At 42.3% G+C, this 25,224-nt stretch overlaps 3 protein-coding genes across 6 annotated transcripts; 2 read left to right on the forward strand and 1 right to left on the reverse strand.

The window, feature by feature from the left end:
- Nucleotides 1–2,763: 2,763 nt before the first annotated feature.
- LOC103465206 (keratin, type I cytoskeletal 50 kDa-like) lies at nucleotides 2,764–5,132 on the forward strand. 3 transcript variants are annotated; one of them, XM_008409844.3, is made up of 8 exons: nucleotides 2,764–3,182; nucleotides 3,314–3,396; nucleotides 3,548–3,704; nucleotides 4,057–4,218; nucleotides 4,298–4,423; nucleotides 4,537–4,778; nucleotides 4,875–4,891; nucleotides 4,992–5,132. In XM_008409844.3, the coding sequence occupies exons 1-6, from the start codon at nucleotides 2,832–2,834 to the stop codon at nucleotides 4,759–4,761; spliced, it is 1,104 nt and encodes a 367-aa protein (XP_008408066.2). In that variant the 5' UTR covers nucleotides 2,764–2,831; the 3' UTR covers nucleotides 4,762–4,778; nucleotides 4,875–4,891; nucleotides 4,992–5,132. The 3 variants fall into 3 exon arrangements, with proteins under 3 accessions (XP_008408066.2, XP_008408074.2, XP_008408058.2); XM_008409852.3 differs by having other exon boundaries at nucleotides 4,537–4,774; XM_008409836.3 differs by having other exon boundaries at nucleotides 4,537–4,757.
- A 2,464-nt stretch (nucleotides 5,133–7,596) lies between these two features.
- LOC145551482 (uncharacterized) lies at nucleotides 7,597–15,449 on the reverse strand. Of its 2 annotated transcripts, XM_081606487.1 has the most exons (4): nucleotides 9,059–15,426; nucleotides 8,930–8,974; nucleotides 8,714–8,830; nucleotides 7,597–7,978 (listed from the first exon to the last, which is right to left on the reverse strand). In XM_081606487.1, exons 1-4 carry the CDS (start codon nucleotides 9,084–9,086, stop codon nucleotides 7,866–7,868), a joined length of 303 nt encoding a protein of 100 aa, XP_081462613.1. In that variant the 5' UTR covers nucleotides 9,087–15,426; the 3' UTR covers nucleotides 7,597–7,865. The 2 variants fall into 2 exon arrangements, with proteins under 2 accessions (XP_081462613.1, XP_081462608.1); XM_081606482.1 differs by having other exon boundaries at nucleotides 8,930–15,449.
- A 6,473-nt stretch (nucleotides 15,450–21,922) lies between these two features.
- On the forward strand, nucleotides 21,923–24,780 carry LOC103465191 (keratin, type I cytoskeletal 19-like). Its single transcript, XM_008409813.2, has 7 exons — nucleotides 21,923–22,429; nucleotides 22,696–22,778; nucleotides 22,872–23,028; nucleotides 23,112–23,273; nucleotides 23,380–23,505; nucleotides 24,129–24,359; nucleotides 24,533–24,780. Exons 1-6 carry the CDS (start codon nucleotides 22,019–22,021, stop codon nucleotides 24,351–24,353), a joined length of 1,164 nt encoding a protein of 387 aa, XP_008408035.1. The 5' UTR covers nucleotides 21,923–22,018; the 3' UTR covers nucleotides 24,354–24,359; nucleotides 24,533–24,780.
- The last annotated feature ends 444 nt before the right edge of the window (nucleotides 24,781–25,224 follow it).

A 25,224-nucleotide genomic window follows, 5' to 3' on the forward strand; every position in this document is an offset into this window, starting at 1 on the left:
TAGACTGCAGACTGTTCCAACACAAGTTGTTTAACATGCAGAAGCTAATAGAGTAAAAAAATGCATTCTCATTGCACAATGTGGGTGAGGCACACTGAGGAATCTCTGCCTCTCTAGAGTGTAGCACTAAAGGTGAGAGGAGTGTCAATGGTTTGTAAAGCAGGGAGAAGAAAGGTGAATGTTGCAATCAAGTGCAGTCGGCAAAGCAAAAGATAAAATCAGCCCTTTACTAATAATAGTTCTCTCTGATGATATAATTGCACATTTGTACAGACTATGTGATATGACTTTACAAGCTGATACCTTTCTAAATTCAATCAATGCTTTTTGTGTTTTCATGAATTACTTTAAAACGGTAAATGGACTGAACTTATGCAGCACTCAAAAATGCATACATGTTTATATACTGGTAGATAGATTGATAGAGAAGTTGGGTTTAAGTGCCTTGCCCAGGGGCACGTTGATGTGCCCAGGGGCAATAAAGATTGTTGTTCTCTAAAGGTTCCTTTTATGTGAAACAACAAGCCTCACTGGAACGCATAAGATGTGTTTATATGCCCCCTAGAGGAGCTGCAGTGATCCCTGACGGTATTTTTGTTTTTTTACTTTGGAGGATTCAGGTTGAGCAACATTTTATGACATCACACAGTTACAAAAAGAGATCAACAAAAAAATGAATGGTAGATAGTTGTGTTGCAAGCTTGTCCTGGTAATAAAATTTGATGATTGAAGGGGCCTCAAGGCGAGTGTGTTTGTGAAACTCAGCTTTAATTGAAATGTAAATAAAATCTAAATGGTGTAAATTTAGCATAAAAAGGCTGGTTTGGAGGGACTAACTGCCTTTTATTTCAGTATTATCTTAATTTAATCAAAATGCTCGGCTCGTTGTATTAACTCACTAGAAACTGTTGACAAGCTGCGATGACAGGTGTCCTCTGCTGAGTGGAAGGAGCTGAACATTTCTGGAATGAAAAGACGCATTCTTGGAGCTGCTGTTTTTGGCCTCACCCTGTTCATCAGTTTGACAGCGGTCTGAAGTTGTGAAATGATTGATCCATTTTCTTCCGCTTATCCGGGGTTGGGTCACGGGGGTAGCAGCTGAAGAAAGGAGGCCCAGACTTCTCTCTCCTCAGCCACTTGTTCAATCTGAAACGATTACAGAAAAAAAAAAAACAGCAAAGCATCCTTGACATGTTGTGTTCAGGGGTAGCGCCAAACTGGGGAGAAAAGTTGGCCCAGGAGTTCCTTACAGACTGCTTGGTTTAAACGTTCAATGTAAATATGTATTTCTATGTGTATAATAAATTCATGCTGAGCAGTTGAAGGTGGGACAGTTTGTCAAGAACTGCTGGGCCAACTTTTCCTCCCTGGTCTGCCTCTGGTTGTGCCTCAACACAAATATGATTGGTTCTTCCAAAGGACTTAGTCTACATTGATAAATATCTATAGCAATCATGCATTATTATAATAACCTCAAACAAAGTGCATTGTGAACCGAGTTAAAGAAAATGCACATGTGAACCCTTCTTGCCACAAACGTTTGGAATAACAAAACTCCCCGCGGGTTCAGAGTGAGGGTAACCACACCCATCCAGATCTCATCTTTTCGTTGCCCACTTGACCGTTGAAATCCCCCAACAGGACAAGAACGTCCCCAGGTGGAGCCCCCTCCAGCAGAAACTCTACTGACTCCAAAAAGGGTGAATACTCTGACCTACCATTGGGCTCATAAGCACAGACAACAGTCAGAACCTGTCCTCTCCACACATAGGCGGAGAGAGACTACCCTCTTGTTCACTGAGGTGAACCCCAACATTCAGGGGGTTGAGGTAGAAACCTGTTGTTGAGGTTTCTACCTCAACATCTGCTTGGACAGCCTCTGCACACCTACTTGGTGGCTCAGGGACTCAAGGAGGTACGAGTTTGTCCTGTAAAACAGTGATTTGATGGTTCGAACCCCCTCTCTGTCCATCTCAGTTATTGTGTCCATGGGCAAAGCACTTCACCCAGCTTACCTGGTGGTGGTGGTCAGAGGAGCGACTGGCATCTGTTTTATGGCAACCTCCCTTCTATCTGTCTGCCCCAGGACAGATGTGGCTACAATGTAGCTTACCATCTTCAGCATGTGAGCATTGCCCCGTTTCCTCTGACTATATTTTGGCGGGTCAGGTCTATTCTACCCAGCCTTGCCCTGATTTACTCCAAAGTGATCGTGTTCCACATCTGACAATATCCATGGTGTTCAGTGAACAGCAGCATGTTGACATCACAAAAAGTACCTCCTCAGCTCTGAGCAAAACTTCTCTTGAGCAACTTTCTTTATGTTAAAATTATACATGGCTATACCTACCTTCTGTCCATTCAATTTGGTGCAATAAGTCACCAAACCTTGCTTGGTGGTGGCGGTCAGAGGAGCGACTGGCATCTGTTTTATGGCAATAAGTCACCAAATTACAGGCATTTTCAACATTATGATAAGTGGCTCCTGCAGTGTTGCATAAATTAATCCAATCTTTATCTATTGTCATATGCACACATGGAAATGATAAAGGGTTTCATCTAATGACAGTCCTTTGGTGATAAAGACAACAATGTGGATTCACAAGTTTGACTCAAAAAGATAAGAATCAGTCCCCTAAGCAATAGTCTCCACACCCAAGGTGATGAAAACTTTGCATAGCAAAGTGTACGGTGTCTGTGAGCAGCATTCCTCCTTTCACCTGAAGCTCCAGGCCCTTCCCACTTTGCTATATAACCGGGCGTCCCAGTGGTGTTTTGCACTGCAGATCATCTCCAGTTGTTTTTGCTGGTTCAGATCCAAACTCTCCAAGATGTCTCTCTCCAACAGATCCTTCGGCCAGAAATCCGTCGGTCAGAAGACCATGAGCGTCTACGGCGGAGCAGGGGGTTCTGGCACCCGCATCTCAATAGGCCAGATTGACTACTTGTCCCGTTTAGGAGCCATCAACATGAAGGATCTCGATCTGCACGTTGATGCCAACGAGAAGGCCACGCTTCAGAACCTGAACGACCGTCTGGCCTCCTACCTGGAGAAGGTGCACAAGCTGGAGAAGGAGAACGAACGGCTGGAAAAGCAGATCGCAGAGTGGTACTCAAGCAAAACTGTGATCAGCCATGATTACAGTGCCTACATGGCCACCATCGAAGATCTGCAGAACAAGGTAAGAAGAAAACACCCAGAAGTGTGATTGCTTTTAGAAGTTTACAAGTTTTGGAGTAAAACTCAATGTCAAATTGTAAAAACTAAAAGAAAGGTGTATTTTACCCTGATGTTTCTCCTTTTCATTCTCAGATCCGAGAAGCCGTCATGGTCAACGCAAGGATCTACTTGGAGATTGACAATTCAAAACTGGCCACTGACGACTTTAAAGTAAAGTGAGTGTTTTTTTTGAGTGTTTGCTCCCTAGCAACTCTTGTAATATTTCACTCATGCATCATAACGTGAACTCAGGCCTTACATAAAAGTCGTATCTATTCCGTGAAGCCTCTCTGACCTGTTCTGTCCTTCCTTCTGAACTTTTCTCAGATATGAGAACGAGCTGAGCATGAAGCAGGCTGTAGAGGCCGACATCGCTGGACTGAAGAGAGTCATGGATGATCTCACTTTGTGCAAAATGGATCTGGAGACTCAGCTGGAGACTCTGAAGGAGGAGCTCATTATGCTGAAGAAGAACCACGAGGAGGTAAAGCTGGAGAGGAAACCGAGAGCTGTAGGAAAAAACCAAAATTGTCTTTACCAATTCTACACAGAACAATAAGCTACTCTTCTGTGATTGATAAAACTGTTTCACATCAACTATTAGTAGCAGAAATTTACAAGAGATAGATGAAGTGTAATCCCTTCTCTAGTTGCATCTAACAAATGAAGAAATCTTATCTTTGGTAGTAAATCAACAGCTAAGTAACCCTTTGGTTTTTCCACTGCTGCATCCTTCTCTCTTTAAATTTCTGTGCATTGCTGTCGTCTCCTATTAGCAAATGTCTGCTATTTGTCCAACAGTGTAGGTGATAAACACCATGCTTATCCCCCTGCAGGACTTGGCTCAGCTGAGGAAGCAGATGAGCGGCCAGGTTAACGTGGAGGTGGACGCTGGTTCTCAAGTTGACCTGAACCAGATCATGACGGAGATCAGGGAGCACTACGAGGCTCTTATCGGCAAGAACCGCAAGGATCTTGAGCTGTGGTACCAGAACAAGGTGAGACACAAAGCTGCAGTCCTTACAGTCCAACAGAGCTTCACTGGACTCCAACAACATTTGATTTGTTTCTGTTCAGACTTTAGTGGTGGAGAAGAATGTAGTAGAACAAACAACCAATCTTCAGACATCCCGCAATGAAATTAAAGAGCAGAAGAACATCCTGCAGAAATATCAGATTGAACTGCAGTCACTTCTGAGTATGGTAGGCCTCACCTTTTCCTTTTCACATTTTCACTCCATTCAGTTTTCCTTCCCATGCAGTTGAACCAAACTATGAAAAAAACAAAACAAAAACCTTTTCTTCCTCCACAACAGAAATCATCTCTGGAGGCATCTCTGCTGGAGACTCAGCAACGCTACGCTAACCAGCTATCAGGTCTCCAGGAAGTTGTCACAGGCCTGGAGGCCCAGTTGTTAAGTCTGACCGAAAACATCAAAGAAAACGAACAGAAGTACGGCACTCTTCTGGACATCAAGACCCGTCTGGAGATGGAGATTTCAGAGTACAGGAGGCTGCTTGATGGGGAAGGCTGCACGTGAGAGCTAGGAAGATGCATGTACACAAATATTACAGATAATAATAAAATAAAAAGAGTGAGTAAATGTAAATTTTAATTATTAATTGTTGTCTTTCCATTTTTTTTCATCTCCAGTTCAAGCTCAAGAAAAGGTGAGAAACATCTATTATATTTCAACATAAATAAAATATGAGGGTTTTGTAAAAAAAAAAAAAAAGTAAAAACTAATCTTATTTCTCCATTTTTTTTCAGTGATTACAAAGACCACCGTTGTGGAGGAGACATATGTGAATGGAGTCAAGTTTGAGACCAAGTAAAAAGTAAAAAGGAATCAAAAGAATTGAATTCAAAGAAACAAATCAGCAAAAATAAAATAAAGATTCAGCAGTGAAACTGAAGTTTTCTGTCATTTGTTATCTACCTATATATGCATCCGTCCTCTGTACCCCCTTGTACTCTGTATTCCCTGCAGAATTTCAGGGGTGTTGTGTGGTGCCCACAGTTATAAGAATTTTACGAACTCTTAGAGAAATGCACCAAAGCAACTGAGAAAAACCCCATGACTTCCCTTAGTGTTTTGATCCAATTGTGCCCAACTCTGCAAAACATTTAAACTTGAAAAAGGAAACTCATCTGCTGCCTTGAGAGTAGAAGTAAAGTCAACCAGAAACTAGTTTTTGCTTTAACCCATAAATTAAAGTTCATCAAGTTGATTTAACACGTTTTCTAAATGTTGCTTTTTTAAGCTCAGTTATCATGGATTGTGAGTTGCTCTAACTTACAGCAAGCATCAGAGCTCTGTTCAAAAGACGACCCTCTCATCGTCAAAACTCAGCCACACACTTAGTGGGTAGTTCTGTGAGGTCAAACCGCCACCGCCCACAGATGTGGTTCAAACAAGAATTTTTAACTCCTGCATGGTCACCAGCAAAACTTGAAGTTGTTTCTTACATCCCTTTTTCTCAGCATCCGATGAAACAAAACTATGACAGTCAGTTGAGTTTTGAGTCTACTGTTACATTTGCATATCCATCCATAAGATCTCACAAGCTCTTTCATCATATCATGGTTTGTTAAAGTGACATCATTCTTCAGCCATATGATGGGATGTTGCTTGTAAAATGAGACATGTTGCCTCCAGATGAACTTTTGCTTATTGCACATGAAGGCTTTTATACGGCTGTAACAAGATCCCACAATGCTTCTCTCTGAAATATGATCTTACGTAGTTTGACTGACTTCACCCTCAATCAGCAGGATACTGAAGCAACCCAACCTCTTTGACTTCCCCTAAAACTCTAAAACAGTCACGTATTTACAGAGTTTTGAGAAACGTTCACATCCAGCCTTGCAGAACCAGCTGTCAATGCAAGCTTTCTCAGCTGCATATTTTTTACATGTATGTCTTGCAGCACATTCTCAGTTTGGTTTAGCTCTAGACCTTGACTCGGCCATTCCAGCATGGATTTAACACCTGCATGTTTACGGTTGCTATCCTGCTGGAGGGTGAACTGCTGCCTCCGCCTCAAGACATTTGGAACCTCTAGCAAGTTTTTTTTTTGTGCTCTTTTTAGCTCCATCTATCTCCTTGTCAGTTCCAACCAGCTTCCCCTTTCCTCCTGAGATAGGTGCACCCCTTAAGTATGATCCTACCAGCACCAGGTTTCACCTTAGGGATGCTGTACTGTAAGAAATTTACATTTTGGGATATTGCTTTGTACCTCAACTCTGCTTTAAAATTCAACCCTAACTTTAATACTGATCTGTTGTTATGATGCTGATATAAACATCATTAATTATTATTATTATTATTATTATTATAGTAGTAGTAGTAGAAGTAGGTGGAGTCTGGGATCCTGGTGTTGCTGTTATCTGGACAGGAAGAGCAGCCTCCACTTCCTGGCCCCACCTTAAAGTGTCCTGATGGACAAGCTGCAGAGAGAGGGATTACTTTACTGGTTTTAGTCAGAATGTGAGCAGCAGCCGGATCATTGATTTATTAGTCAGACCTGTGAAGATGCTGCTGCAGTAAACAATGCCACTAAAGATAAACCTCTGATCCTGGAGATATTCGTCAGCTGATAGAAGGCCGACTTTGGAACCGTCTTTATGTGGCTCTGGAGGTTCAGGTCAGAGGTCAGTATGATCTCTGGTTTACAACTGGAAGAACTGAAGCTGACTCTAAGTGGAAGCTGACTATAGATCTATAACTCTAGATCTAAAAATCTAGATCTATAACTTTAGATCGTTCCTCTTTAGGTCCACAGATAACTCTGAGCACTTCCTGTTGGGTCACCCTACAGAAAGTGCTCAGGTTTGATGTTCTGGCTGCAGGTCATCATAAAGGGAGGAGGTTCTGCAGGTTCTGGGCTCACCGAGCAGCGCTGAGTCAGACGGCGACCTCATGGTTTCAATCTGGCCTCATGGTTTCAGAGCGACAGCTTTAGCCTCACCACTCTCTGTTGAGCAGAACGCTTCACACCCGCTGCTGTCAGTGTACCGCCTACTTCCTGTGGGTTAGAACCTCAAAAGAACCCAGCTGGGTCCAGTCCTGATTCTGTTCCAGCAGGTTCTGCTGTTTCAGGACTTAGGTGAAATCCTAACATTGACATCTCCCAAAGTTAACATGGACAGTGTCTGTGACTGACTCTCACATTGGGGACGCTTTTGGTTTGTCTTGTTTCCTTTAAAAAAAGAAAAACTGAAGCAGCATCAGAATCTGCTGGTTCTGCTTCAGTCTGAGAGGAGAATCCATATCAGACCGCCTCACTTCCTGTTTCTCACTTTGACCAGAAGTCTCATCATCATCATCATCATCATCATCATCATCATCATCATCATCATCGTCATTTCAAACCTGCTGGAAATTAAGACAGGAAACAGTTCTGGTTCAACAGGAAGTACTTTATTGTGGCGATGAGACAGTGAGTTATTGACGGGTTAATTTGGAGTTCTGGTTCCGATCCAATGGACCGAGCCGTTACAGAACCTGGACCGTCGTTACAGAATAAAGCAGCAGAAACTTGTTCTGTCACTGCTGAGGGATTCTGGGTAATAAAATGCCAGGATGTGAAGACATCAGCAGTGCTGCTCCTGCGATCTGGAGGGGTCATCGGCCCATAAAGGTCAGAGGTTATGCACTGTGGTGACATCATCAATGATGTTCTCATAGTCCTCATCAGATCTCTGATCTGGGTCAGCAGGCAGGGAGGCGGTCACGGCGCCGGTCAGATAAAAACCTGCAGGTATCAGTTTACCTTAGAATTAGTTTAGCTTAGCTTGTCTTAGCTTAGCTTAGCTTAGCTCAAAACTAAGCTAAGCAGTCCATCAAGCTTTTGGAAAGCCTGATGGACTTATATATATATATATATATATATATATCTGCGCAGAACCCTCAAGCTCCCAGGCCTCTGGTAGAAGACTCGAGCTCAGAGGATGAAACAGACCACCCGCGGAGGGTGAGAAGGGAATTTTTTTTTATATGTGTGTGTGTGTGTGTGTGCGTGCATGTTAATGTGCAACTGTATAACCAAGATTAAGTAGGGCCCGCACCTTGGCTCAAGCCCAGCCTACACCCTCCTAAATCCACATGTGAGGAGAGAGAGTGAGAGAGAATGGCACCGGGGGCGAGGGAGAGCAAACGAGCAACTGGGACAATAAATCTAACAAATAGAGAATGACAGGAGGAATACATAATGGACATAATGGACCTAGACCAACTCGGATCAAAAAAAGCAGTTTGAATCAAAATAACTCGAACTCATAACAAGTGAACAGAACAACAAACCCAGAAAAACCCAGGATCCTGACAGAGCCGACGTTAGCTGCTGCTGGCAGCTGATTTATCTCTGAATGAGACGAGATTTTAACTGCCTGAGCTGAAGCTATTGGATCAGAACTGGATCATGTTTTGGGCTGCTCCCTGCCTGCATGTTGAGGTTCTACTGCTAACCTGAGTTCAGTCCCCTTCTCACCTGGCATCATGTTTTCGAGGAGAACCAACATCCTGATGGTGGAAAGGAAGAACGGGATGAGGATCAGCAGCTGGACCAGAGTCCGGCTCAGAGAAAACGGAGTGACGCAGTGACCCACTGGATCAGAAACAAACAGTGACAAACTAGATCAGAACAAGTGAAGGTTTCAGCCGAGTCGCTGAAGAACCAGAGGAAGCTTTACCTCCAAAGACTGACCTGTGAACCCAAGTCCAAGGATCAGAATCAGCAGAACTCCCAGACCTGAAACAGGAGGAGGTAGGGTTGTTACATCAGGTAGAACCAGAACCAGCAGATCGTAAAACGTTGGAGGAGTGCAGGACTCACTGAGCAGCACAGAGTCGAGCTTCATCATATCTGAACCCAGATCAGTCTGAGCTTCACCACTTCCCCTTGACCAGAACCAGAATCAGACTGCAGCAGGAAGTTGCTTATATGAAGGTGTGAAAACAAAGTTTTTTATAATCATTCAGACATTTTATTGTCTGTTCAAACGTCTTCAGTTCTCATAAACATAAATGTGACTAATTGAACAAAAAAATAAAACACGAAAAGTGGTTTATTCATCATCAGATCTCTCAAACACTTCTCTAGTTAATGACTTGATCTGTGATAATAATCCTCTCCATGGCCTGCCACCTTATCGTGGTGGAGGGGTTTGGCTGTCCCAGTAATCCTAGGAGCTATGCTGTCGGGGGCTTCATGCCCCTGGTAAGGTCACCCAATGCAGACCTTATCAGGGGCATGGTAAGGTCTGCCTGGTATCCTAGGTGAGGAACCAGAGAAATCACATCCCAAAGACCTCTTATGATGAGCAAGATTGTTGGATTCAGTATTCCCTCGCCCAGACATGGGTCACCGGGGGCCCACTCTGGAGCCAGGCCTGGAGGTGGGGCACGTTGGCAAGGACCTGGTGGCCAGGCTTTTACCCATGGAGCATGGCTGGGCTCAGCCCGAAGAGGCGACATGGGTCCCCCTTCCCATGGGCTCACCAACTGCGGGAGGGGCAGAAGGGGTTGCAGAAACTGCCTATGGGGACGTGGAATGTCACCTCTCTGGTGGTGTGAGGTTGAGAGGTTTCAGCTACAAATAGTCGGTCTCACCTCGACGCGTAGCTCTGGTTCTGAAACCCGTCTCTTTGTGAGGGGTTGGCCGTTTTTCCACTCTGGAGTTGCTCATGGTGAAAGGCGCCGGGCAGGAGTGGCCATACTTGCTCCCCCCCATCTTGGTGCCTTTGAGTTGGGGTTGTTATGGATTCTATGTTTTCCTCCTTCTCTTTTAGCCTCTTTTATCTGCTTACACGCACAAGCTGGAGCTTACATAACCATGTTTATGTGTGACTGCTGGCAGTCAAAGGTAAACAGACTGAAACTGATTAGACTACCCTTTGGGGATGGTACAGATTGCAGAGAAGAATAAAAAGCTAAACATGTTCACTTGGGTTCTGACTGTGCTTATGCGTCGGACAACAATTCAGATTACTGTCTTGGAAAATAAAGCTTTGGCTTATTTACTGGAAAGAATGAACTGATAATGAAAGTTTCTGATCAAGTGTTTTCCTTATGGGTTTTTCAGAGAAGATGTTTTCTTCTCCTTTCCACCAAAACTCCTTTGGACTGCGTTTGATTTAGCTAATACTTGACCAGAAATGGGAGAAATGGCTTCTCCCATTTCTCCCATTTCAATTAATGGCCTGTTTTTTTTGTTTTTTTTTTTTTTAAGCAAGAACAGAATTGTAAAATAAATAAACAAACAAGGTCTTGTGTGGAGGTCTTCTTACACTGTTTTGTGTTGTTTATAATGAATAAGAAAATCTGTCTTTTTCCTACTTCTGTTACTTAAGGAGACAGTAACCAAAGACAGTTTTCAAACACATTGTGTGTATTCATAATTTTTCATTGCTAATATAAGAAGAGGAAAGCTGGCTGATAACCGGGCTCGATTAGACTTCCTGAAAAGATTAGAGTGAAGGCTTTTAGGAAATACTGTTCTACTGTTAATGACAGATTATTACTGGATAAAATAAATTTCTAGTTGCTAATTTTTGGTGGCTCAAACATGCTATCACACATAACCACTGAGGATTTGGAAACGGTTGCTCGCCAAAGTTATGAGGGGAAGAAGAGTTTTTACAGGCTGTATGCGGAGGGTCAAAGTCGGCCTGATCGTAACCATGGAGACAAGGGCAGCAGGTAGAAACTCGAATACATACTGATCAACATTGTGAATTATCGTGATCAGCTAATCTATCACTAGATGGCGTACTTTAGCTAAAAAAACCCTCCAGGACTCTGTAAGTAGGGTTGAGGCTATATGAGAGCCTGCTGCATTTGTAGAGATCTGAGCACTTTTAATGCCGTAGTTCTATAAACGCCCTTTTTTAGTTTTGCACACAAGTTATTTGTACATCTAAGACAAACTTGTGCAATAGATGCTGAGCTCCAACAAACGCGATTCTTGAAGAAATGAAAATATTTAAACACAGAAGGCAGCCTTTCTGTGGATGCTATGGTCAGACTACCCAAAAAGAGACAATTTGGTAAAAAGCCTCAGAGGCATAAAGATTTCTTTTGCAATCTGTCTTGACCAACTGAAGTTTGGGAATGGACCGACATATGTCAACATGGTTTTATTTACTCGTGCGTGAAAGAATATAAACTGAGTCAATATGCAAAGGCGGTAATTCGTTGAGAGTGAATGTTTAACTTTACCGAAATTGGCTCCGCATGGAGGGAGCACACAAGTGGGATCAAACTATCCTTCAAGCTCATAATAACCTCTTACCCTCCCAGGTCGCAGCACATTTTAGTGTGTGTGTCGAGTAGGTAATTCAGTGCAGGATATTTGTTTGAAATGTTGCACACTGGGAAAGTGCCGCTCAGCGCAGAGTTGAGCAGGACGTGATAATGTCTGTGGAGGGGTGTGGTGCATTCACAGGAGGCTCTAAAGGATCGTGTTGCTACAAATAGGTTCACATCTGTGAGTCAGAGTTTCTACTTTGGTGTGTTTGTCCATCCGTTGGCATGATTTTTGGTGCTTTTTTTTTCATGAAGGAAGGCCATTAAACAGAAATCTGCTCAAATGGCCCCACAGGATGAATATGGTGCTTAGCTAAAAGTCAAACACTGAAACTGATTGACAGGAAACTCCTTCCACACCGCAGGTGGGGTCAAATACCCAAGGTGACAGAGGACAGGCCTGGTTTGCTGCTTCTTACTGAAGGTGATGCAAGAGGGTTCCTCAAAAAATGCTCAAAGCACAAGTTACAAAGAGCTGTTCAGTAAATACGACTCAAAAACTAGAAATGCAAGACGTAAAAAACATTAAACTAATTTTACTTACCTGGTGTGTTGAGGGCAAAACTAAATGTGATTGTATCTGTAGCTGCATTCTGATAACATCCCGTTAACTGATAAAATACAAAGACAATCTATCCAGATTCACGAGAACATTTTACAGTAAAGTTTAGCATAAAACTGCACTGAGTTGGCAGAATGAGTTCACTGAGGATGTGAGTAGGGTGTGGCATCCACAGGCAGAGATTCCTCGTCCGACTCGTATGGTCATTGTATCTTTTTGTGCAGCTCAGATCTTTCGTAAATGACAGCAAGCTGACCACCACTTGATCGGATTTGACTTCCTATCTCTAGATTTAATTGGGGGAATGATGTGAATATCTGCATGCATCTCCTTAAAGAAACTTGACCTAAAAGAGACAGAGGCAGTTAATGACCTGGACACAAAACAGCCAGCAGCATCTAAAATTATATGCTCTGACTGATCAAAACATTGGTAGGATTTATCTTCCAGTGATGCCTCTTCAATGCTTTCAAGTTACTGCATCACTACAAACACACTTCCTCCTTTGTTATTGACAGTCTGCATTGTTACAGTGAACAGGTAATCCAGCTGTAGTTGGTTGTTAAGACACCTTGATTAAAATGTGTAAAGTAAGATCTTTATGGCAGCCAGAGATTTCTTGGGGTTTTGTAATGCCTGACTCACAGAATAACTAGATCTGCCCAGAAATACCCACATTTCCAACATGAGGCCACTGCAACTTCCAACATCTGCAGGTCAAGCCGTTGGGTTTGATTTGCCCCATCAAACATGTTGAGCTCAATTAAAAATTATGATTATGAGTTGGGTGCATGGTTTGTGGTGTCAGAAACAACCCAGTGGGAACCCACAAAGACCAACAGATGAGAAGCTAGCAATGCCAGTAGCTAGAGCTTTGGGCACAAGATTAAACCCATGTTGTGATTTAAACAAAAGAGGTGAGATCTGGAAGCAGTTAGCTTAAGAAGCTTAAAAAGTAATACTACCCTTAATAAACTATAGAGTCTCAAGTTTTTGGCATTCTTTAGCTGTTTGTCAGTGACTACACATTGGTCAACACACACAGGTACACACATATTCTTCACTGTGTGCAAGGTCAGTCGCTATAAGGCAGCTGAAACTTTAACTTGTTGGAGTTTGGCTGCTCCATTAAACAGTTCCTCAATAAAAGCCTGGTGTCTCCTGGTTGTTTCAGAAGTGTCCCAAAGACTCATCATTAGTCTGACTTTGTGCACTCTACTCATAATCTTCTCATCTGTCCGATAAAAGCAACAAATGTTCCTTCTTATCTGAATGTAAATTCTTCTAAGATATTTTCTCTGTGCATGGTGACCTTCACTCACTGTTTTGACTGTCTGGTTGTTCTTGACTCCCTTTGACTCTTTTGATGTATCTCCAATTCAGACAGTTCCTTCAGAAATATATTTTCAAACACTGGATGAGCAATATAAATCATTAGCTAGAGGAACTTTATTAAGGTGGCTACGACCGCTACTATTAAAGCAACATATTCAGCAAAGCCAGTTTTGAAACCTATTAAATCCACACACAACAATGTTTATCTCCCTAAATGTTTGCCAAATGGTAAATATAAACCCAATCAACCCCACAACTTTGAAGCAGCAGGTCATAAGTTTTTAGCTTTCCTTCAGCTAGCTATACTGCAGTGCTAACACTAGCTTGAACAAAAACCAGTCAAAAAGAAGTGTAAACCAGACTTCAGTTGAAATATTTTATATCTAATGGTTAACAGAAGACAATTAGTTATTAAAATGGCTAATGAACAAAAATCTGCTGCTCCTCGTGTAAACTAACTATGTGGTTAAGTTGTTCTGACTGTAAACCAGCACAAGTGGCAGCTGACTGTGGAAAATCAGTTCAAAACTGGGTCGATGTTCATTTAAGCTTCTTTTCTTTTGCTTTTATGACAAGCTATTAGTTATATTTAATATAAGATTTGAGAAATTTGAGCCCTTTGGATTGAGTTTACCTGGAAAGTTAGTGAAATCAAAGCTAACTGCAGAAAAAGAGCTAGGTCAGGAAAACGGGGCAGTAACTGTTTAACATTCACTCAACATGGATAAAATAGCAAGTAGCCATAACCAATGAAGAGAACAAAAAAAAATGTAAATGTTAGTTGATCTATGATAACAAAACTAATGGGAATCGTGCCACCAACAATGAGACCTACAGCTGTTTTTAGTTGGCAACATGTGTGCAAGAAGCCGTGACAGACATCAAAGCCAGAACAAAGAGCTCTGACACAACAACTCGATTGTGAAAGACAGTCCACTTTTTTTTTTCCCACCGCAAGAGGATGAAACTGATGGCAGTTTGACACCATGTGCATTTGGGCTACGTTTATGCTCAGGTGCAAGAATCCAGACTGTCAGGAAGTCAAAGACAATAGAAGAGATTCATTCAGAAGTAGTGACACATGTAATACTACTCAGTACTGTAAACAAATACAGGAATATTGTGATGTATCCATGGGAACTATTGATTTTTGTAGCCTGGAGACCACTGTACCACTACAGACTGGGATGGAGTCATTGTTAAATCCCAGTGAAGCCAGTTTAGATGCTCTAATTTACTCTTTTAAAGTCTAACTCTAGTCTGATTGCCTGTATTTATTTATTTTTTCCTATGAGATGTCGTCAGTTGACTGTTCTGCTTTGATTTGTATTCCTTAATGATTTAACCTGAGGGTATTTTCACCCTTATTTATTTTATAAATAGAAATCCCTCTCACATCCTGTTTCAATGTACAGCTTACCACTGAAGCCAGAGACATGGCTGAAGCCGTGGGAAGTGAGGCCTGCAGAACTTTAGATGTTGTTCTGGGATGTGGAGGTTGGGGTCAGGGAGGGGGGTCTCTGCACCGTATGAGCTGATATGTCTACAGTATGGCTGTTTTCCTATGTCTACTTCCTGCAGGACAAAGAACCAGGCCACAAAGCTGAATTCATCTTCAACTGGTTTCCTGAACATGACAATGAGTTCACTGGTTCCCACTGGCAGCTACTGGTCTCCACAGTCACCAGAACAGTGTTGAAACTATGCCACAATAATTTAATGTAGCTCTGAAGGCTGAAGGGAGTTTGACCAGGGACGGTAATTGCAAGATGGACCAAATAAGCTGCCCAGGAAGCGTAGATTACTTTAGTTTAAGGAGGTTAACTTGCAAAGGGATATGCAATATGTGGCTCTGGAGCCGCCAGTGGCTCTTTGGACCTTCTACAATGGTTCTTGTTAACTTTGAATTAAAGTGTTGATGAAATTAATGCTTTTAAACATAAGTAATTAAACAAATGCCAGTTTATTTATAGATTGCTTTTTGTACATTGAATAACTGGGTTGAATTTTCACAATGATGCTAAAAAACCATTAACTTTTTTTTCAGATGTTAATTTCTTTTTTTGAATCTGGAAACTACAGACATTTTTCCTCACAATATTAACATCCTTAACAAAAAGTGCATCCATCTTTTTGCAAAGGTTTTTTGCTTTTCTTTTTTAATTATTTAAAATCTCAAAACAGAAGTAAAGTGGTAGTTCCTTAGTTATCAGAAATATAAGTTGTTTTTTCTCAAACGTTTACGTAAATTGATCAGACTCTAAACGAGTTTTATTTAGAACAAAAGGCATAAAATGGCTCTTTTAACTGGAAAAGTTTTAGACTCCTGAACAAGTCCTCCTGAGTCTTACAAGTTAACAGAAATGTTCCCTACACACCTTAAAGCTGAGAGCAGGAGATTCAGACCTGGACAGCGTGAATGGAAGAGTTAACGCTCATTGTCCTCAGTAATCTCTGTAATACAATCAAAAGTCTGCTTCATAGTATCACCCTCCTGCACTCAGTCATTAATCACAATTTACTTCCTTTTCAACTGTTCGTGCATAAAAGAAAGTTTTTCTTTCTCCACACAATAATAATTACAGCACCGTGAACAGCAATTAAGGTTAATTTACACCATTATGTCATTCACATGATAAACCTTGCACTGAAAATAGGTCCTCCTGGTTTAACTTTCTCCATCTTTTCAGATTAAATAATCTTTTATAAAATACATCTCATCTGTTGCATCTCTAGAGCAGGACATCAATCTTACAGAGGGCAAATGTTGAAACATGACAACATTTTATTCAACATCCTGAATAAGATTTTATTCAGGATGGAGCAAAAGCTTAATATGATTTATTAAACTGTCACCACTGCTTATTTAAAGTCAGAGCCATAATCCACAGGCATTTCTGCTGAGATAGACAAGGAAAGAGTCCAAATCTCTGAAAATGTTTGCAGTGATAGTGGAGAGTCGGTGTGGGTGTCTTCTGTGGCTGAGATTTGACTCCACAGTGACTCATGAGGTTGTTTCAGGTGAAAACGCCCATCTACACCGACTGGCCATGAGCTTCTCCACTTCATTAAGATCAGTCGTCATGTGTTTTTTTTTTGTTTGTTTTTTTTTTTACATTAGAGGACTGTGCCTCTACCTGCCGGTTTCTCATCACTGGTGTCAACGCCGGTTCTCACAGTGACTCAGTTACAGCTTTGGTGTAATAGACAGAACATTATCTGCAGACTCTGACGAAGCCAGAAAAAGTCTTCTCTGCCTCAACAACACCCAGTAGACACAACTGCACCTCCCTTCGTTTGTGTATTTCTGTTTACCTCTGAGGTGGGAATGTCTTTTGTGCTTCGCAGGGATCTTAGACGAGTCCTGCTTTCCATAATGTGAGTTCTGACAGGCCAGTCGAGATTATATGTATCAACGGTGATTAAGAGCTACGCAAATAAACCGTTTTTTTTTTCTCTCTCTCTCTTGTCTAGTCAAGGGCGTCCAGAGACTTTCATACTGAACATTTTGGTTTGTAAATTATGAAAGGTTTCAACTCCTCAAACCACAAACAACAATATTTCACTTTGTTTAAAGAGAGGGGCTTAAACAAAGGAAACGAAACACTGAAAGGAACGGCTTGGAATAATAAGACATGATGAGACGTGTGGCTCTTACTGAAATGGAATAGTTTTCAATCCCTTTTATACAACACAAAATGACGCAGCTGCCTGAGAGTATATCTTTCTCACTTCTTACATTACTATAGCATTAATCAAATAATCAGCCAGAAAGGCAGAAGGAAAATGACCCAACATGCAACCAGAGCTGCTACAATGGTCCAGTCAAAGTTCAGTCCTAAGTACAATTGAGAATCTGTGACCAGGCTGTTCATAAGTGCAATCAATCCAATCTGACTGCACTAAATCCTTTTGGCAAAGAAGAATAATATAAATCCCAAAAGTTCAAAGCAGGTTGAACAATCACAGAAAACCTCAGCATGCGATTGTTCAACACAGGAGGGCTGTTCTTTAAAAAAAACATGTGTCCTTTTTCTCTTACGTCACATTCAGGCATTACTTAGGATTGAATCCCAATAAAATCCCACTGAATTGAGAAATTGTGAAAAAATTCAAGGAGTTTTTTTGGGGGTTTTTTTTTACCCAAAACGTCTGCACCCAGTCGATGACACTGCAGAAAAGAAATTGTGTAATTAAAGTCCAGTGTGTTTGCTGCAGAGTGCGGTTAAAAGCACAAAGATCAAGGACATCAGAGCCGAAACAAAGGTCTGATTATGGCTGTAAAATGTTTATAAACAAAATGGGATTCATTTCAGAGCAGCGTTCTTTGTACATCCAGTGAGTGTTCACAGAGATACAATCATCCTAGCAACAGTAAAGTAATGGTTGAGGCTCAGTCTTCATAGAGTTAAACATGAAATCCAGTGTCAGTGAAAGTGGTTCAAGAAAAATGCTCTTCAGAAACACAGAACACATTGATGGTGGAGTTTACGTACCTGAATATTGGTCTGACTTTCAGTAAGTCTTGGAAATCCTGCCATCTTTACAGAGTTTTCACAAAAAAAAAATCTGTTGCAGAATCCTCCAGAAGAACCACTACTGGCAGCAAGACGTTTCTAGATTAACTTAAAAAACACTTTGACCTTTATAAAACTAGGATAAAACTCCATCAGGTCAAAGGTCATTTTTACAAGAGTATACTGACAGCCATACAGTTAAAACAGTTAGTTACAAAAACACAGCACGATATCATTAACATCATTGTTCATATTTCATATTTCATCATCATCAAACAGAAGGTTTTTGACAGTGAAGTATCTGGATGACCTGGGAAAGAAAGAAAGAGAAAGTGATCCGAGTTAGTCTTAGACCAAAGCTTTCAGTGTAAGAAAAAAGATTTTAACATTAAATCTAAACGTGGCAGGATGCCAGTGCAGAGGATACCGGCCCAGTATGTTCTGATGACCTGAAGAATTTTAAACTCTAAATTTTTTGGCAGTGCTGATGTTTCTGGAACCGCTTGAGTTAGAACTCTTCATGATTTTGCAGCATTTATAAGATTAAATAATGACATTTTGACAAACCCCTTCATACATATGTGCATAAGAAGTAGCAGAGTCGTGATCTCAGACTTAATCCTCAGAGTTTGCTCACTTTTTTACTTAAAAGCAGGTTCCTGTGATCTGATGGACATTTTTTCTTGCATTGTTCTCTTTGAACCTTTAGAAATATAATGTTCATGGTTGTCTGTCCTCTGTGTTTCTGGGCTTCCCTGCATTAAACTGGCAGGTCACCCAATGTACGCGACTGACGCCTGTCCTGACCCTGAAAATGAAAACAGAAAATGGATGGACGGGTGAACTGATAACTAGATGAGCTCGATTAGAGCCAGCTAGGTAAACAATGTAAAGAAGGATCCAAATACTTTGAGCCTATCCATCAGTGCGACCTTCAACAAAGCAGCAGCAACTTTCAGCTGTGAAGCTCTTCTCTCTGTTTGATGCTTGCTGAAATGTTAAGAGTTAAAATCATGACTGTGACCTGAAGTACGACCTTTTTAAAAAGAGAAAGCCCAACTCTGCTTTACCACTAAATCCTGTAACAGAGTCTAAGTAAATTGATGTAGATGACAAAATTGAAAAGACAATAATTTCATAGAGCAAAAAGATCAATGGATTTGATATTTTTGCACAGAAAGATGCATATCTTTTTTTTTTTTTTAATGTTTGGTTTTTAGTTTCTTCTCTAATTTAAAGTGTAGTTTTTGGCTCAGTTTGCTCCTGACACGTAAACATCCCATTAAAAAAGAGATTTTATTGGCCTCATGTGAGTTAAACAACCTTTGTATGCATCTAAAATGTAGATCCTACAGTAGGAGAATTGTTTACTCATTTAGCATTAAGCAATGCAGAATGAACTGCACCGTTCATATCACCTAAAGCTCAATGATCTGCAGCATGTGCCACACTTTGCATTTCCATGCAGCCTCAAAATTTGACTAACATAATCAGACAGAGCTGCATGTGAGAACTGTCTGCCCTCTCTGCCACAGTCACCTCTGACTCTGCTGACTTGTTATCTGGCCACACAGTTTAGTGAGCGTCACTGCGGCAACAAGCTGCTGTTTAGTTCGGTTTTTCTACTAAAGTCAACTTTCATTGCTACTGTGGAAACAGCAAGCCACCTTTCTAGTTTGTCATCCATCATATGGAGAGTAAGTTTATGCTTTTTAGTTGTCCTTACTATTGATCAGTCAGCGAACCGTAAATAATTCAGATATTAGGTCTGCAGCACAGCAAATAGACACCTGCTTGTTTTGTTAGGTTAACCTGATACAACCGACAACCATAAAATTATGGATAAATCAACAAATCAAATGATTTTTTATGGATGATAAAGCTGTTCCCATAAAGTGTTGGAAGAAAGTGGAGCAAGCAGGTGTGTTGGCCACATCACCCGTAAAATTGGGTGGACCTGCTTAAGGCTTAAGTGGCTTAAGTGCTTGGTGAAAGGATTCACACCCACCAAACGTTTTGCTGAATTTGTCACATAGCAAACACAGACATTACTGTCATTTACTTGGACTTTGTGCAATAGGCCAGCAGAAAGTGGTTCATAATTGTAAAGTGGATGGGAAATTGACAGTTTTCTAATTGATGTAAAAAATACAACTGGAAACATGTCTTGTTCAATTTGCTTTCATACTCCTAAATCAAATCCAGTGCAGAGATCTACAACGCAAGTGGAAAACTCTGTTTACAAGACAACTATCAGCTTTGCACAACACAAATCTGACATTTTTCAGAGAAAGGGAAGAAAAATATTTATTATTTAAAAAAAGGTTTGGTATGAAGTCTGCCATAAGGTATGAAGGAAACAAAGAAGAATATGTGCTTATCAGATGTGAACAAATCAAAACTTTTGACTTGAGCGTGGCACGTGTCAAAAAACTAACAGCGCCAATCACTCTGAACGCACCGTCCACATCACAAAACATGGCTGTGGCAGCGTTGTACTGAAGGGATTTCTTTCTTTTGCAGAGACGAGCAAGCAGGTCAGAGGAGATGAGAAGGTGGGTACAGGGAAATGACAAAAGGTTTGAGGGTTATGAATCCTGTACAGGGCTCTGTACAGTTTAGAGCTAAATGTCTCATTTATTTGGTGTAAATGCAAACATTATCATTACAGGAGCTTAGCTTTAAAACCCACATGCAAAAGCTGCTGCTCTCTAAAGCACAGCAGATCATTTTTTTAAAGCGTGAACTCTGTCTTAAAAAGTTACTTCCAACACATTCCAGAAACAAACCTTTGTCCCAAACTATCAGCGGGTCTTTAGGTGGACTAGATAAAGCAAGTTAACAAAGATCGATGAGACTTTGCTGACTGTAGAGGAGAAAAATAATGTCGGTTCTCCTCATGACTCCGGGTTGACCCCTGTTTGCCTGCATCACCCCCCCGCCTGACGCCAGATGTTTCTCCGCAACAGAAACTGGCCGGAGCCCAACATGGAGATAAAGATATCTCTCTCTCTCTTTCTCTTTCTTTCTCACACACACAAACACAAACAGAACTGCAGAGGCTCACAACTCAAGCCAAAACCATTGAAAATGGAAGGTGACTTTATGAAAATCTGCTCATAGAACGAACTGGGCTGAGAGGTGGATGTTGTGTATCATACAGCGAACAATGAGGAGCTGAAGAGCTGCCCTGACTGAAGGCACACAAAAAAAACAATGTAGGCCAGTGGTTCAAGGCTGGAAAAACTTCATTCAGGCCACAATCAATCAAAAGCTCATTAACTTCCTGCTCCCTTTATCAGACACACTGTGGTCGGACTAAGATAAAACAAGCAACTAATCAAACATCAATGGTTCGTAACGCTATGCTCCACGCCCGTTCACATGTCTTTCGTCTCTGGGTGACAGAAACTTTACAGTATATTGCTGGCATGTTTGTATCGCTTTCATAAATCATAGACGCACACAAGAGATTCATCAAAATTTTATGTCTTGCAGTGAGACTCGATGTTTAACTTTAGATTTCCTGAGCTGCCTCTGGAGTTCATCATCATCATCATGATTGGCTTCCTAACAGCCAAAGAGACATTTCGCATTCTGCTTAGCGTTAATGTTGACTAACGGCGGGCCACTAAGACAGTAAATCTACACCTCCTCTATTTGCACAGAGATGCCAAATGGCTGGCATGATCAAGTCGAAGCCTGCAGGTATTTAGGAACGCCTCATACATGCACAGCGACAGCAGCACATGCAGAAGTCCTAGCTGAGATCCAAACCGGCAGAACCCTCTCACACATTCCACAACGGTTTCCTCACAGGAGTGGAAAGAAACCAAACCCTGGCCTTTAAAAGAAAACAAATGGTGGTTCTGCCAAGCCCAGGGATAAAGTAGTGAGGAAACCTCCCTCCTCCCCTCCCTTCCCACCTCCCTGCTCCAGTCCGGTCCCGCCTCCAGCCTGCACTATATCAACAGCCTGCCTCCCACTATCAGACTCCACAGAGCCGCTCAGTCCACAGCTGCCTAACGGTCCTCTCTCCTCGCGTCGTCTCCTGACCAGCAGATACCCAGCCATCATGTTTTACCAGCAGAGCTATGGCAGCCCCTCGGTCGTCACCAAACAGACCCGCAGCTACACATCCAGCGCTGCCCCCCAGAAGGCCCACAGCGTGTCCGGCCTCAGCTTCAGGAGCGGCCCCCGCATCTCCTCCTCCAGCGCCCGGTTCGTCTCCTCTGGGTTCGGCAGCAAGGGAGGGGGCTTCGACCTGTCCAATGCCCTGGACCAGAGCACCATCCACCTGAATGAGAAGGCCACCATGCAGAACCTGAACGACCGTCTGGCCAACTACCTGGAGAAGGTGCGCTCCCTGGAGGCGGCCAACGCCAAGCTGGAGAAGCAGATCAGAGAATACTACGAGAAGAAGGGCCCAGCAGCGGTGAAGGACTACAGCAACTACTGGGCCATCATCAACCAGCTGAAAGACAAGGTATGGAGTGTTGCAGCCTTTGCAAGTCAAATATTTGCATGGTTGTTAATGATTATGAGGTGGAGGTTTTAGGAGCCTTAAAGACATGATATACATTTTCTGGGTCTTCAAAGGTTCTTGCAGTACATAAGAAGTCAGAGTTGATGAAATATCTGTTTAACTCTGCAGTTTCACCTGCAGATCAAAATCAAAACCAATCTAAGGCATGTGACTTTTAATGAACAGCTCAAAGAATCCTAAGCCTTCATCTGCTGGTTTCTCTTCAGATCCACGCTGCCACCATTGACAATGCCAACATCCTGCTTCAGATTGATAACTCCAAACTGGCAGCAGATGACTTCAAAACCAAGTAAGACAAAGCTTTCAAATGAGGTCCAACAAGCACTCTTTACTGGTACCAACTGCTCCATGTTGATGATCTGGATTTCTACGACCTGATTAGATTCGAACACGAGCTGATGATGCGCCAGTCCGTCGAGGCTGACATCGCCAACCTCCGCCGCCTGCTGGACCAGACCACCCTGACCAAGGCCGACCTGGAGATGCAGATCGAAGGCCTGCAGGACGAGCTCGCCTACCTGAAGAAGAACCACGCAGAGGTGGCTAACACCGAACATCCCTTCCTCAGCCCTACACGGGGAAGCAGAACAGATCTAATTCGTGCCTTCCCCAACTCTTTCAGGAACTCGCAGCAATGCGCTCTCAGCTCACCGGCACAGTCAACGTAGAGGTGGACGCCGCACCTCAGCAAGACCTGAACAAAGTCATGGAGGAGATCCGCGCCCAGTATGAAGCCATCACAGAGAAACACCGTCGCGACCAGGAGGCCTGGTTTAATGAGAAGGTGAGGAGAAGTTCCCACAAACAAACGAGTTAACGCAAATGTTCGGAGGCCAGTTCCCTCTGCAATCATAGAGACTTAACAATGTGTGTGTTCTTTTTTTATTCAGTCGGCAGCCCTGAACAAGGAGGTGGCCATAAGCACAGAAACCATCCAGACGTCCAAGACAGAGATCAGTGACCTGCGGCGCACACTCCAGGGTCTGGAGATCGAGCTACAGTCCCAACTCAGCATGGTGAGCAAAAACCAGCCCCCAAAGGCCCCCAAACCACAGCCTTATCTAAGCAAAAAATTCTCAGATCCAAGCCTGGTCAGGGCAAAATGAGGGAAGAGACAGAAGATAATGAAGTGAGGATAAGCTAGAGCGGAGGCTTTCCTGGAGGAATGAAGCTAGCAGTCGGGAAGGGAGGAGTTCCTGCACAGGAAGACATTTTACAGACATCTGTTCAAATTTTGAAAGTCGTTAAAGAAGAAAAAAAAAAGAAAGTTTGAGGAAAGCCAAAGGAATGCTGAAAAAAATTGTAATCCTGTGGGTTATCTGTGCCCAGATGGTGTTAGTCAACTCGCCACTCCCTGAAACAAACCTCGCTGCTGCAAACACATAAATACATGCAGAATCCCATTTAAACCCAGCTGCTCTTTATCCTCTCATAAAGACAGAGGAGCTGCAAAGCAAACAGCCGTGCTTTTGTGCAGGAACCTGCTGCATCCAGGGTGTGGCTACAGCAGAAGATAACTCCAAACAGCCAGAATCCCCAATGAAAAGACTTTAATACCCCGAGACTTCATCGCAAGAAGAAACAATAACGAATACCTTTCTTCTCTTCTTTTCCTTTTTTTTCTTCCGTCTTGCAACAGAAAGGGGCTCTGGAAAGCACGGTAGCAGAAACAGAGGCCCGCTACAGCGCCATGCTCTGCGGCTTCCAGAACACCATCAACATGCTGGAGGCAGAGCTCTCCAACGTGCGCGCTAGCATCGAACAGCAGGGCCAGGACTACAGGATGCTGCTGGACATCAAGAGCAGGCTGGAGCAGGAGATCGCCACCTACAGGAGCCTGCTGGATTCAGAGGAGCACAAGTAAACCAAGGTGCATTGACTTTTTTTTCTGCCATTTTACAACAGATAAAGAAACGTTTAATGTATCCTCATTGGATGTTTTCTTAAACTTCTCTCTCGTCTTGTCATCATTTCAGACCAATTGGCCTTGACGAAAGCCTTGAACAAATTCTGTAGTAACTCTTCTCTCTTTCTTTGTTGCAGGAGGCTCAGTGTCCACAACTACAGCTGTGCGTTAGATGGCCCGACTGGCAGGACAAGCTATTCTCAGACTCACACACACACACAAACACACACTATCCGTTTAGTAAAAGCTGTTACAATGAGATGAAGAAACTGTACAAAAGATTCCCGAAAAGAAAACCTTGGTGAAGAAGACTCGGTGTACAGTGCTGTGTGTGTGTATATCATGTAATTCTTGTTCGCCAAATAAAATCTGCTGGTTGAGATAAGAGTTGGTTTATTTTCTTTGACTTTGCTTCGACGTTGTTTTTCCATGACACAGTTTTGTGTTTATGCAGTCTCCATGGCAGCAGCTGTGCTTTTTGGGAGGTGGGATGTGGGGTTTTTTCTTTTTTTTGAGGAAATCTGCCTTACGTAATCAGGCTGCTGTCAGGAAAAGGGTGAACAATAGTCAAGAGTTGGAGTCTGGAAAGTATTAGGATCTGGAGGAAAGGCCACTCAGCTGCTTCAAGTTTTAGTAAAAAAAGTTACATGGCTTTACAAATATTCACTCTCTCCAAATTATGTCATATGTAATCATATTAGAACAAGATATTTCAACATGTTGTTTTGGATTTTTATGCTGTAGACAAATGGAAACTTGGTCATAATGTCTTGTAAAGCCACTGTTTCATTTTTTAAGTTAGAAAAAACTATCCACAACAACTTCACCC

Source organism: Poecilia reticulata, chromosome 1 (assembly GCF_904066995.2).
Source record: "Poecilia reticulata chromosome 1, P_reticulata-male-v2, whole genome shotgun sequence".
Taxonomy (NCBI): Eukaryota; Metazoa; Chordata; class Actinopteri; order Cyprinodontiformes; family Poeciliidae; genus Poecilia; species Poecilia reticulata.

Bases quoted from the DNA above. Each gene is read 5' to 3' on its own strand.
- LOC145551482 (XM_081606482.1), bottom strand. From the start codon at position 9,086: ATGATGAAGCTCGACTCTGTGCTGCTCAGTGAGTCCTGCACTCCTCCA. The intron at 8,831-8,929 runs GTCAGTCTTTGG...TTTCTGATCCAG, and splicing joins CCTTGGACTTGGGTTCACAG to TGGGTCACTGCGTCACTCCG. The intron at 7,979-8,713 runs GTGAGAAGGGGA...TGATACCTGCAG, and splicing joins CCTCGAAAACATGATGCCAG to GTTTTTATCTGACCGGCGCC.
- LOC103465206 (XM_008409836.3), top strand. From the start codon at position 2,832: ATGTCTCTCTCCAACAGATCCTTCGGCCAGAAATCCGTCGGTCAGAAG. The intron at 3,397-3,547 runs GTGAGTGTTTTT...AACTTTTCTCAG, and splicing joins ACTGACGACTTTAAAGTAAA to ATATGAGAACGAGCTGAGCA. The intron at 4,219-4,297 runs GTGAGACACAAA...GTTTCTGTTCAG, and splicing joins AGCTGTGGTACCAGAACAAG to ACTTTAGTGGTGGAGAAGAA.
- LOC103465191 (XM_008409813.2), top strand. From the start codon at position 22,019: ATGTTTTACCAGCAGAGCTATGGCAGCCCCTCGGTCGTCACCAAACAG. The intron at 23,029-23,111 runs GTGGCTAACACC...CAACTCTTTCAG, and splicing joins TGAAGAAGAACCACGCAGAG to GAACTCGCAGCAATGCGCTC. The intron at 23,506-24,128 runs GTGAGCAAAAAC...GTCTTGCAACAG, and splicing joins TACAGTCCCAACTCAGCATG to AAAGGGGCTCTGGAAAGCAC.